General features: G+C 52.8%; 6 protein-coding genes across 6 annotated transcripts; 4 read left to right on the top strand and 2 right to left on the bottom strand.

Annotated features, from left to right (window-relative positions):
• Positions 1-593: 593 nt before the first annotated feature.
• On the bottom strand, positions 594-2,101 carry CLUP02_06041 (uncharacterized protein; the record flags this gene model as incomplete). The annotated part of the gene is made up of 8 exons (XM_049285045.1): positions 594-867; positions 984-1,008; positions 1,148-1,206; positions 1,283-1,306; positions 1,369-1,421; positions 1,592-1,786; positions 1,872-1,898; positions 1,997-2,101. 8 exons carry the CDS (start codon positions 2,099-2,101, stop codon positions 594-596), a joined length of 762 nt encoding a protein of 253 aa, XP_049142188.1.
• A 221-nt stretch (positions 2,102-2,322) lies between these two features.
• On the top strand, positions 2,323-3,304 carry CLUP02_06040 (uncharacterized protein; the record flags this gene model as incomplete). The annotated part of the gene is made up of 7 exons (XM_049285044.1): positions 2,323-2,461; positions 2,530-2,609; positions 2,678-2,737; positions 2,856-2,901; positions 2,959-3,007; positions 3,071-3,159; positions 3,225-3,304. 7 exons carry the CDS (start codon positions 2,323-2,325, stop codon positions 3,302-3,304), a joined length of 543 nt encoding a protein of 180 aa, XP_049142187.1.
• A 675-nt stretch (positions 3,305-3,979) lies between these two features.
• Positions 3,980-6,730, bottom strand: CLUP02_06039 (Cullin family protein; the record flags this gene model as incomplete). Its single annotated transcript, XM_049285043.1, has 1 exon — positions 3,980-6,730. One exon carries the CDS (start codon positions 6,728-6,730, stop codon positions 3,980-3,982), a length of 2,751 nt encoding a protein of 916 aa, XP_049142186.1.
• Positions 6,731-7,464: 734 nt separating this feature from the next.
• On the top strand, positions 7,465-10,044 carry CLUP02_06038 (uncharacterized protein; the record flags this gene model as incomplete). The annotated part of the gene is made up of 11 exons (XM_049285042.1): positions 7,465-7,502; positions 7,592-7,664; positions 7,741-7,771; positions 7,828-8,018; positions 8,072-8,285; positions 8,346-8,823; positions 8,974-9,233; positions 9,340-9,410; positions 9,467-9,614; positions 9,748-9,886; positions 9,945-10,044. 11 exons carry the CDS (start codon positions 7,465-7,467, stop codon positions 10,042-10,044), a joined length of 1,743 nt encoding a protein of 580 aa, XP_049142185.1.
• Positions 10,045-12,688: 2,644 nt separating this feature from the next.
• CLUP02_06037 (uncharacterized protein) lies at positions 12,689-13,720 on the top strand (the record flags this gene model as incomplete). Its single annotated transcript, XM_049285041.1, has 5 exons — positions 12,689-12,708; positions 12,765-13,022; positions 13,101-13,442; positions 13,501-13,573; positions 13,634-13,720. 5 exons carry the CDS (start codon positions 12,689-12,691, stop codon positions 13,718-13,720), a joined length of 780 nt encoding a protein of 259 aa, XP_049142184.1.
• A 718-nt stretch (positions 13,721-14,438) lies between these two features.
• Positions 14,439-15,070, top strand: CLUP02_06036 (uncharacterized protein; the record flags this gene model as incomplete). Its single annotated transcript, XM_049285040.1, has 3 exons — positions 14,439-14,496; positions 14,664-14,992; positions 15,053-15,070. 3 exons carry the CDS (start codon positions 14,439-14,441, stop codon positions 15,068-15,070), a joined length of 405 nt encoding a protein of 134 aa, XP_049142183.1.
• Between the last annotated feature and the right edge of the window lie 265 nt (positions 15,071-15,335).

The raw sequence follows: 15,335 nt of genomic DNA, 5'->3' as shown, positions 1-15,335 counted from the left end.
GTTATGATCATCGCTCTCATTCAGCAGTCTGAGGGCCGAAACTCTTACGGAGTACTGGGCTTCTTCTTTCAACCACACCAACCAATCCCGGAAACATAGCATGCCGGTCCTTTTGTCCCAGTCGCTACTCAGCGCCTTGTCTAGACCAACGCTCATGTGGTCACCTGCAGGACCAATGACACCCGGATTTGCAGACACTACACGAGACAAGGTTGAGTTACACGAAGTGAGCTACATTAATGTTGCGGTTGACACATTGTTTTTTTTTCCAGCTTCTTTTCATTTCTTGTAAGTTTCCACATCAATATCCGGACTACGTGACGGGTTTGGCAGGTAAGCCGGAATCCCCCGTTTGCGAACATCCATATACCATGACTCCTATAGCGAGGTTATCGATGGCTCGCATGGAGCACCTTACTCGCCTATAAGGAGAGAAAAACGAAAACACAAAAAACAACATCTCTCTGGTGAGCAGCTCTCCATCCACAACGTTTGACTGTACCGTCCTCGATTGCCGCGCATGATTAAACAAAATAATCCCCGAGTCGCCGATTGTACGTCCGAGGCACTGAGCCGGCCCGATGATCCACAATTCAGGTATATCTGCTCCGAAGGGCCTGCTCCGATGGCTGCTGACTCGGGGCCCCTCGCTTGGCTAAGGCGGGGGTGAGCCAGGTCTTTCGCTGGGCGATGATGACGTCTGGTTCACGTATTTTCGGGCTTGTCGGGCCTTGATCATCCGCCAATGCTACGTCTCCCAACGGTATCTCACCGCATCTTGTCATCACGCAATTTGCTAAGAATGATGTTTTAGGTTGTTGTTGCTTGCGCTTCAATCTCCGTCTCCGTTCTGTAGACTCTTGTTCTCTATTCACTTAGCACAGTGGTAGAACCGACCACATGAGCTAGTTGAGAGTGAAGGAGTGAAATAACGTGTTCAGGAAGCCTGGTGGCTGTTTTTCTCTTCTTATCTCTCAACTTACATTATTGAGCTAAGGAGCGGGACTACTCAGTCACTCTTGAGAGTGAGGCTAATTGGCATCTTGATTCCCACAACCGTTGCACGTGAAATCGGCTGGAGTGTTCTTCTCGCCGTTTTCGAAATTAACAGGATCGATTAACGTATCGTATACATGCCACTACGCACGTAGGTAGTCTATTGACTCCCGGCTGCTGTGATGTAGGCCTTGAGTGCTGGCCTTCTGTCTTGATTAAGTCACAGAAGGTAGATACGACTGGCAGTAACTATCCGATATCACATAGGGATGTGATTCAGCCTGACATGAGGCTATGGAACTGGATCGACCTTCATTGCCCTCGTCGTGTGGATGGTACATTTGTAGAAACTTATCCACTCTTAAATCTTACGGAGTCAGCGGTCCCTCATTCTCCTGGTCCGTTCTTGAGTGCGTCCGCAAGATCTAGTCTCATGTAGACTCGTGTCTAGACCTCAACTGATTCATTACCTATCGGACGGACGAGCTCTTTTCTCAACTCCCGTTTTGAGAATAGTACAACTGAACTGTTCTGTTATAAGGCCCAATCAAACCTCAATGAATACGTGACAGTCATGAAGAAATAGACACTGCACCTCGAAGTACCATACCTCGAGGGAGACATCAAGACTCGTCTCTGAGCTCTTACTTGTCCCGTCTTTCCAACTGCAAGCTTCATTCTTGACAACATTGCTCCATAATTCGTGGAAGGGACACCGTCTAAAGGATATAGAACGTATATTCCCCCTTGAAACACGAAACTCGTCCAGGGTCTTGAGAATCAGCTGAACCTGTTCAGTTGACAACGCGCAGCTGACCAATATTAGGGAGCCTTTGATCACAGTCTCTCGACTGAAGGCGAAGGGCGACGCTCACCATCTCAAAAGTGAGTTTACGTGGGTGCTGTTATCATGGCATGGTAGCGGTCTTGAGAACACGATATATAAGTCAACCCACTAAGGACGGTTTCCATCCTCTTGCCCGTACTCATAGGGTTCTACATTGGGGAATGGGGCCGGGTGTACTCGTCGGAATCTAGCCGTGATAGAATTTATCGGCTCTCCTGCGGAGCAATGTACTCCCGGTATTCTCCAAAATGGGACCATGCCATGGATAGATGCAGAAAATTGTATGTTGGATGAGATGATGGAGTTATCGGTACCAGCCTTATTTCACTCCTAGGTTGAACTTTCTGCACTGGTGTATGGAAACAAGCCTATAGGATCTCGAATATTCCCAGTTTAGAGATGAGGGAAAACGTATGGACTATTATTCAGGTTGATAGGGAAGGGTTTGAGATGTCAGTGCCTCGACTCGAATCGAACACATGCCAGTTAACATCATAAAAGTCGATTCGTCCGGCACTAGGTCGACTAGAATGACGAACAAGGCGTCTGATGTCCCTGGGAGGTTTCGGGTGGCGTCAGGTATCCGCTACCATCATCTGCCGTTATCAAACCTGAAAGGTCTGTACGATTACTGATCATTATACTACTTCAAGCTTACAGTGTGAACGGAAGCATCAGCTCTTCAGCGCACTTTCTCCAGAGGAGCTTCTCCCACCCTTCTGCTTTGGAATTTACAGATCTTGTGTACTGTCTAGTCGTATGCATAGTGAGATCATCTGTTTATGAATGAATCTGATGATGTTGGGGGGCAAAGTCTGCTGCTTTTGATCGCAGGATATGCTCGGTGGCATATCTCTGGCGCAATCCCACAAGAGCCGCTTGAGTTTTGTCCGGGTAAGTTCATGTCACCTTATATCGCTTTGTACACTCAGTGGCTGATGCCTGGAGCCTCGCCTTCCCCCCTCGTGCCTAGCTCACTAGGTGGATGATGGATTCCCATGTCAACATCTAGGGGCGATTACACTGCTTGAAGGCACTTTTTCAAAGCATATTTGACGGTCTGTAGACTTCCTGGGTCTTGAAGTAGAGTATCTTCATGCCATCACAAGTCAAAGGCATACAAGTTCGATCACAGGGCGAGCTCAAGAAGTCAGCAGAAAGAGAGTCCTGAATACTTGGTAGGTTCTGTCGGGCATTCATAGACTGTTCAGACACCTTTGCACCCAGATGTACTCAGCGCAGCTGGGAGTGTTACTTTAAAACTCATCTTCATGTCAACACGAAGCACCTCAAACGCAAGGAGGCATGGTACAACCGTTGGCGTCCAACCGAACAGTCCCTAGAGCATCATCATGAAGACTGACAAATATTTCATGACCAGAGAGGGGGTGTGGGGGACCGACACATCAGAGTTGGCCATGGTCAGCCTCATCATACTCAATCAATGGCGAGAAACGTTAACCAGGCGGGCACATTAACCCGATTACTGACGGACGTGTCACGGACTCAGTCATTTCGGGGGATTATTATCATAAAAGGTCCTAGTCCGATACCATGTATCTACGGAGATTGAATAAAGTCTCTAGATATTCCCTTCTCGTCGAAGTCAGGCACGATACAAGTGAGGCAATTTCAGACCTAGTCCCTTCAATCGAGAGTAGATACCAAAGAGGGAACGAGGAGAGACGACTTTGATGCAAGAACCGCTGTAGCCGGAACGAGGGTTGTAACAAACATAGAGTCACTCCTATCCTAAGATACTCAAACTCCCAGACGACAGATCGACAGGCATCAAGCTCATGGCGCGGAGATCTGGGTGCAGGATTGATGGATCAAAATGACGTTACGAATAGTCTCAACACCAGAAGAAGGTGTTTGTAAAGTACATGGGGTCAGATATCTTGTCCACTGTGAGCCGTGGTCTTCAGTCACGGCATCCACGTCACGGAAAATTGACACCTGAGCATGACTTGGTTGGGTATCGTAGCTATCATTGACTGTACTAAAGTGTGGCTTTACAAATGAGCCGAGGGTAATCAAACTGTGTTGTAAAACTATCCCGTCATAGGGAATCATCCAGCACCTCCAGCTCTGACAACTCTGCTTTCTACTGTTGGAGAAACCTAAGTATGCCGCTCATTTCTTTGGCAGTCGATACTTTCCTCCTACCAGCTCCAATTCATCCATCGCCATCTTTTCTGCAAGGAACTCCTGCAGCTCCTCATTGCTCCATGGAAACCCGTCCGCTATCAACATCTTCATCATCATGGCGATCTGGACCAGCGGCATGGCTGGACTCGAGTTGGTCAGCATGCCAACAATGAATTGCCAGTACACCTGCCGACGTTCCTTCTCCTTGGCATCCAACGCGCCCGGCTTCTTGGGTGAAAGGTCGCCTGAGTCGGGCGCAGGAGCATCATCAGGGCCGGTTCCAGGTGGATTCCCTCCATCGTCGGCATCGTCATCTAGCTTCTCAATGACGATGAAGGTGCCCGGCTCAATCTCGCGGATGACACGCTGACCGACCCAGAAAGAAAGGGCGGAGCGAATCAGATCATCGTCCATTTGCAGCACCTCTTCAAGCTCGTCAACTGTGCGACGTACGGGAAGCGGTCCGCTGTAAGACTCGTCTGTTTGGAATGCATATATGACAACGGCTTCATACGTCTTGCACTCCTTCTCAACTGTCCTGTCTTCGAGTTCAAGGCTTACAGTGGCGTTTCCGAGATTATTGAGCCATGTAAGCTTGCGGTTAGATTTGAGACGCTCGAACTCGCCTTCGTACTGTCCTTGACCCTCGACGACAGGCCCGGGTAAGATGAAATGCTCTCTGTCCATAGTTGGCCAGAAGAGCCGAGAAAGAATCTTGGTATGATATGACGGAGTATTGTGGGCCTTACGAACGGAACCGATAACGCCTGTCCTGACCGTCTTGGAGATGATGGCGTCGACCTTCTTCGAGTCTTGGATGTCTTTTATCATGACGTCGCAGTTTTGCAAGGCATTATCCCCAAACCGCTTCTTCAGTAGATTAAGCACACGGACTTCTTGACTGAACTCCACCTGCGTGGACAGCAACCTCTCTGCGATGATATTCTGGAACTCCTTGATAAATATATCCTGAGAACCCAGAGCGCTGATTAAGGTCCCGATGACATCCTCTGACTTGGGACGCTTGTAGTTGACTCCGGCGTCAACGGGATCCGGGATCCATTCCATGTCGTCCCAGTCCAGTTCCTCATCTTCCACGGCAGGTCTTCTCTGCTGTGATGGATCGTTGAGTAGAATGGCGAGCTCGATAAGCTTAGTACTGCCTGCCTCTGTACTTGAGTTATCCGGGTTTGATAGTAGTCCAGTCACGACGATGGGGATCGCATCGTCTCTCTGGCAGAGGTAAAGCTGCAGCGAATGGACCACACGGTCCAGTAGTACTTTGGAATGGTCTAGAGCATGGAACGTCCTGATCATGGAAATGTATACCCGTAGTATATCCAGTGTTGACCGTCCCGGGTGCAACAGCCGTTTCTGTAACGCTGCCGAAAACGTGTCCGTCAGTTGTAGCCGTCTCTGCGGCGTTGTGATTGCCATTCGGAGGTCATCGAGAGCGCCTCTGCTGTGGGGCCATTGGAGAACGATGTCAAAGAGTTCATGAATACGCATGACTGCTAATCGCCCAACGGCAATCTCCTTCCACTTTTCGACATCGGTCCAAGCAATGTCCCCGCTTCCAAGGCGAGCAAACACCTCGACTGCTAGCCGCGAGTAATGGTTCTCGACCCAGTTGCAAAGTGCAGCAATGCAGCGTGAAGGGGTGCCAAGTTTCGTAGCGCGAGGCACAGACGAGGCGCGCGGAGCATCCTTCCCGCCATCAGATTTCGACTGCGTCCAGGCGCCCGCGAATGACGTTCTAATGTGCTCCACCATCATGGCATCCATGAGTTCAGCGAATAGGACCTGGAACCTCTCGCCTGCCAGTCCTACTTTGTGCAGTGCCTCAATCAATTGCAGAAGCTCTTGCCGCGCTGCCGCTGCCGCTGCTGCCTGACGATCTGCTTCGAGGTCGGTTGTCCGAGGGAAGCTTGAGGGACTGCTGGTCTGCTGCATGCCCAGAACCAACCTCATCAGGCGACTCAGGACAGCTCGGAGAGACTCCATAAGCGCCTGCGACATGGAGTTGCCGATGACTGCGTGTAGATCACGGCGGAACTTGTCGACGGCGATGTCTGCATGCTTGTTCTCAAGACCCCGCACGATAAGAGACAGTCCATAAAGATACTGGCGGTGAGCTGCTTCTAAAGTATGGATGCTTCCGAGGAGTACCTGGGATTGGTCACCGTACGTGTTGCAAGCGGAAAGTAGGGGGAGGACATGTTGGGCGAAGTGGTGGCGAACCTGCTGAGTATGCCAGGAAAGGATGTCCTCGGTACTAGCGGCTTTCTCAGCGTGCTTCGCTGGATGGAGAACCAGCTTTAGACTGTCATAAAAGTCTGCATCGTAATCCTGGGATTCCGGAGCCAAAGTGCCAAAGGAGTCCTCAGCGGCCACTGACGGCGGAAGCTGAATACGAGTCGTCACAATGTGCCATGCTTGGTCCCACCGCACTTGGTCGCTGGCCGGCATGGAAGCAGAGGTTTTTGAAGGCCGAGATGAAGACGAGACGTGGAATTCTGAAGGTTTGCCATGGCTGGGGAAACGCGAGTGGGAGGATGATTGATGGTGTAGTGGCGGTGATAGTGCGCCGCCGAGCGGCTCTCCCTGCGGCTTGAACCTCTGAGAAGGTGTCGAATGAGGAGTAGGTTGCGAGATTTCGGAGTCAAAGACTGATCTGAACACACTCTGTCTCTTGCCGCTCCACCTGGACGGCGCGGCGCTCACTATCATAGCCATGACTGCTTGTGGAACGCATCCAGATGAGCTCAAGCGGAAGGATTCAAGGCCTGCCTCATTGCAGAGTCTCGGCAAGGATAGTGCGGTGACTGAACAAGGAAGTCGCAGTTATGTCGGTCGACGTTGTCTATCGTGAAGGATTGCCGTGCTGTCGCCGGTTGTTGTTGATTCCCAAGTAGGTGTATGTAGGTGTTTACTTTGTTTGGCGTTGATGGGTTGGTTAAGCGCTGCGCTTAGAGCGTGCTTGACGCCTCAAAATTGGGAGGGATAACGTGGGCCTATGACAGTGTCGCGCTTAATGCTCCCGCAGCTGGCGACAGGCGCTAGCGCGGCGTTCGTCGTTCAATTGGTGAACCCGAGGGAAAGAACGCCCAGAGCGGCAGCCACGAAGCGAGACAGGCGCACACGGCGCAAATGCTGGTGGTGCGTGCGTCCTGATGGCTGGCAGTGTACAGAAGCGAAAAACACCGTACTGAGCACAGTATACTGGAGTGGCCCCTGCTCCTGCAGCATTGTCTTATGTCCACGCCCCTCTGAGCCAATATCCACTTCTACATTCACACCTCCTCCCTTTGCTCTACCTTACCTTACCATAAGGTACACCGTACAATACGACGCTCTCTCTCTCTTTCGCTTGTATCCTACACACCTTCAATATCTCCCCTGCTACCTTATCTAAGCAACCGCTGAATTCCACCATACTCGCGGACGACTCCCGATGTCAATCCGCAACCATGACCAAGCTACGAAGACTCAAAACCGCCGGAAGAAAGTATCGTGCCTAGCTAGGCGCGTTAATTGAGGATCATAGACAAGTCATTTCAGTATCGTTGCCACCAACCCACAAATACTCGCTTAAAGCGCCCGCAGCCGCTCTTCCCTGTCGAGCATGGTCGAGGGCATGTCTTCAAGTGGTGTTTCCCTCACGACAAGTGTGGGGTAACGAGACGAAGGATCGAGACAAGCTGCGTCAAACTTGTCCTCAACAGGACCTGCATGCTTCAACATAGAGAAAGACAGGAGACATGACAGGGTATCACCGTTGGGCCAGAGCAAGGGGTCACGGGAGACTTGAACATGAACGCAAACCCCCAAAGAGACACAACAAGAGAGCAATGAGATCTCAATTTCCGGTACGAACTTGTTTTCCCACCCCTCAAAGCTTCAACCGTACCGCAAAGAGCCTGTAACGCATTCTTCCCACAAGTCATTGGCGACTAACCGTGTTTCGTATCCAGACGTGGAGTATTGCTGGCCAGTGCGCAATATCATGAGCAATCTCCAAATCGTCCGAGGATTCGAGTCTAGCCTTGATTGCCAGTGGGCATGCTCCTCAATCAGTACAAAGAGGCAGGGCCATCCCAAGCAACGGGCGCCGTGACTGTCCAAGGCCGGGGCGGTTTGCAATCGACGTCTGGCAGCTGTCGCGTCATCCGGGTATTTCGATACGCAGGCATTTCAATATCGCTCGCTGTCGGCTCGTCTCTCCGTACTGGAAGATCTGTTCGGGAGTACGCGAACAGAATCGAGGCCAATACAACTTGGCCAAAAAGTGGTTCAAACACCGAACCGTTGCGGGCTTAACCCAATCGGCCACTTTGATGACCGATCACAGCTTCATGCGTCGTCAAGCCTCTTCCTTTGAAGCGGGGAAATGCGACCCCCATGAGTTCCACGGAGTTATCGAAGGAGAAGAGGCATTCGGCCCCGAGACAAACAGACGGCTGCTGTCTTCCGGCTCAGTTAATTTCCACCGTCACTAACCCCGAGCGAGGTCGAAATGATGGACAAGCATATCACGGGGTGACCTGGTCATTCGATATACGCTTGTCTATACGAAGAGGCTGTCACGACTTCGACATGAACCCTACGGATGAAGCCTGTCAGCTTTACCTACATGAAAAGGATGAGACTTATCATGCTTCTGTTCAAGCTTGCCGCATTTGTCGTCAATGCTTCGACGTTACTTATCGGCTACCTCGTGGTTCTGAAGATGACCCAGTCTGCAATCCTTCCGATCTGAACGCCTGCTCATCAGGGGCCACAGCTCCATGGCTTCCCCTTAACGTCTGCCTGCAAATCAAAGCAGCCGGGTAGACGAGATAATGCATGCTTGAAAGCGGCACAGTCCTTTCCAGAGCTTCCATGTGGCTGTTCCACTGTCGCCCTATGAGCCGGCCCCTGCTTTTCAACCATCATTAGCCGTTGACCACTGTTGCTTCATGATCCTTTGCAAGTGACAGTAGCACCGTTTTCGTGCCACCTGTTCGCCCCGCCGCCAATGTACATCAGCGTCCTGCCGGTGACTTCGCCACTTCGCGCCCAACAGGGCTGGCTTCTGAGCGACTAGCCTTCGACGAGATGGAGGGTGAATCGATATGGATGCAGACGGACTGGGCTGTGGGATGCTCCCGACCGGCACGGCAGTGGATCAAGCCACCAACCTTGTCCAAATTCGCCCGCCTAGCCCATCAGTGGACCTCAATAATACTGCTGCCTGGAAGTCATCACAGGTCGTCAGCCTACCCGTAGCGCGCAAGCGACAAGAAAGACGACGAGCGGCTACCGAGTGTCTCAACATATTCTATGCAGTGCTGTTTGACTGCTAGAGCGGCGTCTTCCAGTAATCCAAAGCGATAGCTCTTCTGGAATCGTTACCACAACCTCCCACGATCTCGGAGTACGTGATAAGCATATGCTCATGTGCCCGGATGTGAGTTCAGAGCCTGAAATCAGCAATTGAATAGCCCCAGCTTGTTCTACCAGCAACGTTACGACTTCGGGCGATTGTTGAGGACTTCGGCCACTGGAACGGATGATAAAGAAAGGGCTCACACGTTTGGTTACCCGGAGCTTTCGGGGCTAGGGATAGAGACAGCCACAGGTACTCGAGCTCTGACAAAAGCCAGAACCCATCATTCGACTTTGGGACGAAGACTTTCAATAACTAGAGAGGGGTCATTGGAATACCAGGAAATCCCGAACAACCAGAAAAGGAAGCAGCTGCACTTAGCTAGACCATGCTTTGGCGTCTCAGGTCAAACTTGCTGCGCCTACTTCGCTACTGCTATCATCGAATAGCAGACGCTTGACGAGTCTTGAAGGATTGCACTTGCAGGTCGCGTGGTGGCCAATAAGGCCCAAGACGCAACGAGTGTCGTCGAGTATTCCGTCCAATGGCACACGAGGAGAGTAGATGGCCACAGCATGTCAGGACCTGTGACAGCTTGTTGTCAACTTGTCAACTTGGCATGCCTTCAGAGTGGGCCATCACCAATGCAACCTCACTTTATGGCGATTCCCCAAACCGGTAGGACATGGGCCCGATACTTTTCCGGGTCGCTGGAGCCACAGCTCCACGTGAATGTTTGCCCGTTGCACATTCTGCTTATATAATATAACAAAGGTTAGGTTTTGGCCCCCAACCTTGCGGCAAACAGTCTGGGAGCCCCATGCATTGGTTGGTCGAAGAGTTGTCGCAAGTTCACAGCTGCATCGACTGTAATTGAAGCTGCCTACAGTTCGCGTCATTGCGTGTGGCCGGTGGCAAGTTGGATCTTTCTACAATGGCTGAAACACCAGCGAGTATGAATGTCTCTTCCTGGGGATACAGAGCTTGCGTATATCCATGACGCCAAACCGTCCGTCGCAAGCCACCCTAGACAGACAGCGGACAGTCGAGTCTTACAGCAGTCGTCTGTGCTATCTTGCTCACAGCTGATAGCTCCTTGGCCTGTCGCGAGTCTAATTTTCGATTTTGCCGAACGGCGGCCCCTTTTCTCCTTTTCCCGATCTTTTCCATTTTCGATACGAAAATAGCTGGTATTGGGCGCGGATTGCCGTGTCGTGGATACTACACCAAGCCGCGCAAATGAAGCCCGGATGACAACACCGACTTGCCCGACAGTCGTAGGTCCCAGTCTCCCCCGTTCGCAGTCATTCACCGACGGGCGTAATGGGGCCGAACGCGCACGAGAATTCGGGACTAGGGTCGGTTTGCCACGGAAGCTCGAGGATCATTTGTAGTCGCTCTGGGTCCGCCGACACGTTCATGTGGAGCATGAGGCCACTCTAATGACGGTAATCTCGACTCTCGAGCGGCTGGCGTGGTAGTCATCCGCCTAGACTAGCGTTTACCCAGCACGGGGAGCCCCCGGATCACATCCCAAGGGGGCTCAATTATTGACATCTGTCCGTGACTGTACACTACGGACACAGGCTATGGACACCCGCAAGGTTACCATGCGTTCGAGGTGTTTACTCCCGAGCCTGTTCGGGAGTAAGATCGAGGTTGCAGAAGGCTGCAACAGCGTAACCTGGAGGTTGGATCCAGAAACCAGGGACCAATCATTGCACATCCCAAGTGTTGCAGGCAGCCAGTCAGGCACCTTTGGTAACCGTGCTGGAGCCCGGACGAGCAGGTTTACGGATACTTGCCATCGCCAACCCCCACCGATAGGTACTGGACCCCTTCGTAACCCCAACCCTTCTTCGCTCAAATCCACGGGGATTTGGATCTCTTGATCTTTGGTCACACTTTTTCTTTGAGCCATTACGAACAGGGTCTGCCCATCCGACCGTCAACCTCGGGCCTGTCTAATCATGGCCGAGTCTCTTGCGGAATTCCAGGCATGACGGATAATCCACGGGCGGCAGGAAGGGGTAACTTTCGGCTAGCCTGGGGAAGAAGGGCACTGTTCAGAAGAGTGAGCTCGTCTCTGCTCTCGTCTTACTGGTTGCAGTGAACTGATAACCCATGAACGTACCTAGCAAAGACCAGAAACTCGACTATCCCAAAATGGGTACGACGTTGTTCATATCCTCCCTCAGCTCTCATTCGATATTTTGCCGCACATCGACTCCCAAGGCAGGCGAATTACGAAAGATGACATCAGATTCTCTAGGTGGTGCCCCTGGTCTTCTTTTTATCATCCGTACAGATGCGGGCACATTCAGCGCATGAATGATGGATGCTGTCCCCCCTCATGCCACAAAAGCCGCTTCATTCCCTGCTCACGGCTCTCTCGCCCCGTCTTCCACTCCTGGCCTTTCCTTGTAAGCCATGTGCCTCACAGGGCAGGGTGTCGAGTTGTTACTCCAGTCTCTAGAAAGGGGGTTCAGTAGAGAGCAGATTGAGTTATATGGGAAGGCCAGTCGGGGTGTGGAGGAAGAGCGAAGTATTACCTACACTATGACCACAGTAAGTACTACGACGTTGGGTACTTGGCGAAGCTGAGGTTGCAATAGGTACCAACTTTTGGCCCTTGCGAGAGTTTCGGGTAGCGAATTGAACCGCTCACTCCACCCTGAGATTAAAATTTGGGGGCGGAGAGTCTCCGACAAGCACGAGCCAGAACCAAGGATGAACGTCTTCGGTGAACCCGGCAAGGATTTCGGACGAGAGAGCTTGCCTCGGGACCGAAGGTTCAGTTTGTAAGGATGATGTCTCTGGGGATGACGGGACAAGGTATGACAGTCTCGACTCTCCCCATGAGAAGTGGCAATAAGGAGACCGGACGGCGTGTTGAGCATTGACTACCTAAGGTAAGGTAGGTTGAGATTGCCTTCACTGCTGATACAGTACCTACAGTCAGTCGTCACTTCCAGGCCTGCACGCCCAGCAAGGGTAGTGTAACATCCAGTATCCGTACCTCGCGGAATCTACGCAATATGTCAACCGGGAGGAAAGAAGGTAACGTAGCCATACACGGAATATCTACGTACCCAGCCAGGAGTGAGGTGTCCATACCTACCTTACCTTACGGACCTTAGGTACTACCTCAAGGTACAGGACAGAGTAAGGTAAGGTACCCACCGTTGTGGTCTTGCACTGCACTTTCTTCACCTCCTCTGTCCGCAGCATCCCCTGCACCCTGCCACGCCTGCCCTCCTCGTCTGTTGGGTGAAGGCTGACAGACGGCGGGGGCGCCCCTCTAAAAGTCCGGGCGGTCCAGTAAGATGCCTCCCTCACCTTTGCAGTGTCGCTCTCAACGCTCACAACTTGCCAGGCCAGCCCTCTCTGATCCATCACCAGGTCGTCGACACCAACCGGGTGGCACCCACGTCGTCTTCCCTCGCACTGCATCTGCATTGCATGGCTCCTCAATCCCACGTTGATCTCGGACTGGGCTGCGTTTCTTCCTTCGCAATTCTCGGACTCGGAGGATGACACGCCCTTGACGCAGCATCACTTGGTCCTGTGCCTCATCCTCCCGCGGAAGACCTCGGAGAGGCGCGTGGGCGTCGCGCAGCCATCGACGGGACACCCTCAAAGCCAAAGGAGCAAGCGACGGTATCGTCGTCGTCATCGTCTAGTCGTAGTGATACAGAAAAATTCGAACTCCAACAACCATGACCACCACCACGATAGCCATGACTACCGCACAAGTCTGCGCACTACCTGCGTCAACAGCCGCGGTATGCCGCCGCCGCCCGCCCGCCCGTCTATTCCTTCTTGCCCTGGCGGGCCGTTCCAAGCCCCAAATTCTCAGAAGCAAGAACTCATCTCAGCTCAAACGAGATTCGTGCATCTCCAATTCGACCTTATTTTGGTGCCTAGAGGCAGGCTTGTCGCGATCAACCCTTCAACCCCGACCTCTTTCCATAATCAGATGGATTCGATAGACGTTAAACCAGACATCGTTAGGGACGCCTACAACCTACCAACGTCTTCCCTACCAGTTAGGACCCGTCCTATTTCCATCGCGGCTGTGTCGGACATGGGGGGAGGGGTGAAGGCGGAGTCAGCTACACCACACACCACACCACAGTGACTATCCATACACACCTCCAGCATTTTCCCATTCTCCAATAAGTACGTACCTCGCCTTACCTTCATTTTCGGTACGTATCTGATCCTGTTCCCCTCACCTTGCTTGTTGTTCTTTGCTCACCGTTTTGCAGCCCGCTTGGCCTAGAAGATATCATAACCCTGAGATTTGCGGAGGCTTTCCTACTCATACGAATTCTGGCCTGCCACTCCTGGCCTAGAGTCTAGACGGCTGAATACGGATGCGCCGATCGAGCCAGACAACTCCAAGCAGCTCATCTGCAAAAAAAAAAAAAAAACCTTCGTTGCCTTGACTGAACCCGGCTTGTCTGGGTCGTCTGCGACGGCGATCGCTGCCCGCTCTCCCTTGTGAGCCCTGGGAGCCCGGGTCCCAGGTTTCTAGTCCCCCAACCAGGTCCGTTGTGACGGGAGGCGGGTCTTCAATTGCCCGCCGGGACCAGTTACACTAGACAGAAGAGGCTTGGGTTGAGTCGACTGGCCCCTCTTGCGTTTCCTTGTCCGATGGCAGCATGCAAGTCGGTCAGCCTGATTCGGCCAACTGCATACTCTTCCAAGTATTCATTGCATGTGTCGCTCAACTCTGGATGGTCTACCGACTAGCGTTTTTGTCTCGGCTTTGGTCCGATGGACGTCAAATCAGCATTTCTCGCGAACAAAAAATGACTGCAAACTTTGCTGTCCTGGTATCGGGCGATGTCGAATGGGTGAGGGAGAATTCGAGAAGAAGGCAATCGCATCCGCGGCCAGTATGGATGTCTGATACCTGCCTTGTCCGCCTGTACGGTGCCGATCCTACGCCAGTCGACCCGTAAACTTGGTAAAGCATCTTTCGACTCCACGGCTTCTCAACGTCGCACGGCAGCCACTTGCTCGCAGCGGCTCTGCTAGCCATCCCGGTTCTAACACTACGACTCACAAATGGAGACGCTTTGGGGCGATCCCCAGTCAACAATGGCATCATATATTGATCCTCAAAGTGCGCCAAAGCGCCCCCCCCCCCCCCCCCCCCCCCCCCACCCCCACCCCGCCCCCCCCCCCCCCCCCCCCCCCCAACCGCCCACCCCCCCCCCCCCCCCACCCCCCCACCCCCCCCCCCCCCACCCCCCACCCCCCACCCCCCCCCCCCCCCCCCCCCCCCCAAAGTCGGCTGCGCGCCGTCTCGGTCCGGCACCGGCGTGAAGAGGGGACCTCCATCCACCACCAAGAATCCCCATATTTTTCTTGATATCATCCGATGGTCCTCCATGTCGGCGAGCGATAGTAAGCAAGCGAGATGGGATGCTGGGCGCGCCGCGTACCAGTCTACCAGATCACAGATGCCATTCTCTCACACCTCCCCGTCCGAAGTACACGTGGACGATAGATTGCTTCCGCCGGTGGCCTGGAAATCCAGCCCCACGATCCGTGAGTTCCACGGCTGGGAACCGGGGGAGCCCACCGAGTGTTCGAGTCTCCGCCGGGCCCTTGCAAAAGTCGGATAAAGCACGACGGTCTCCTCTCCAACTCCGCTCGACTGATCTTGACATCACTAGGAAGCCCCCGGCTCATAGCTCACTTGGCGCTGGCGCTTATGCATCAGCGTCTCCCCTATGGACGGAGAGCGACTCCGAAAGCTAGGACCTTTCCTCTCCCCCCGTTGCCCTCGCTGGAAACGTCGTCGCGCCCCCCTCCTTCATCCATCCAAACCTTGGTCCATCCGACGTCTAACCCTCCACAATCCGTCGTATCTCCATTTCTGACGAATTGACAAAAGATCCAACGACATCGGATGTAAAGCAACGTAAGGTAATGTACTCATATTTCCTGCTTGGTTGT

The sequence above is a fragment of the Colletotrichum lupini genome, chromosome 3 (genome assembly GCF_023278565.1).
Source record: "Colletotrichum lupini chromosome 3, complete sequence".
Taxonomy (NCBI): Eukaryota; Fungi; Ascomycota; class Sordariomycetes; order Glomerellales; family Glomerellaceae; genus Colletotrichum; species Colletotrichum lupini.
This window is presented reverse-complemented; position numbering and strand designations above follow the sequence as displayed.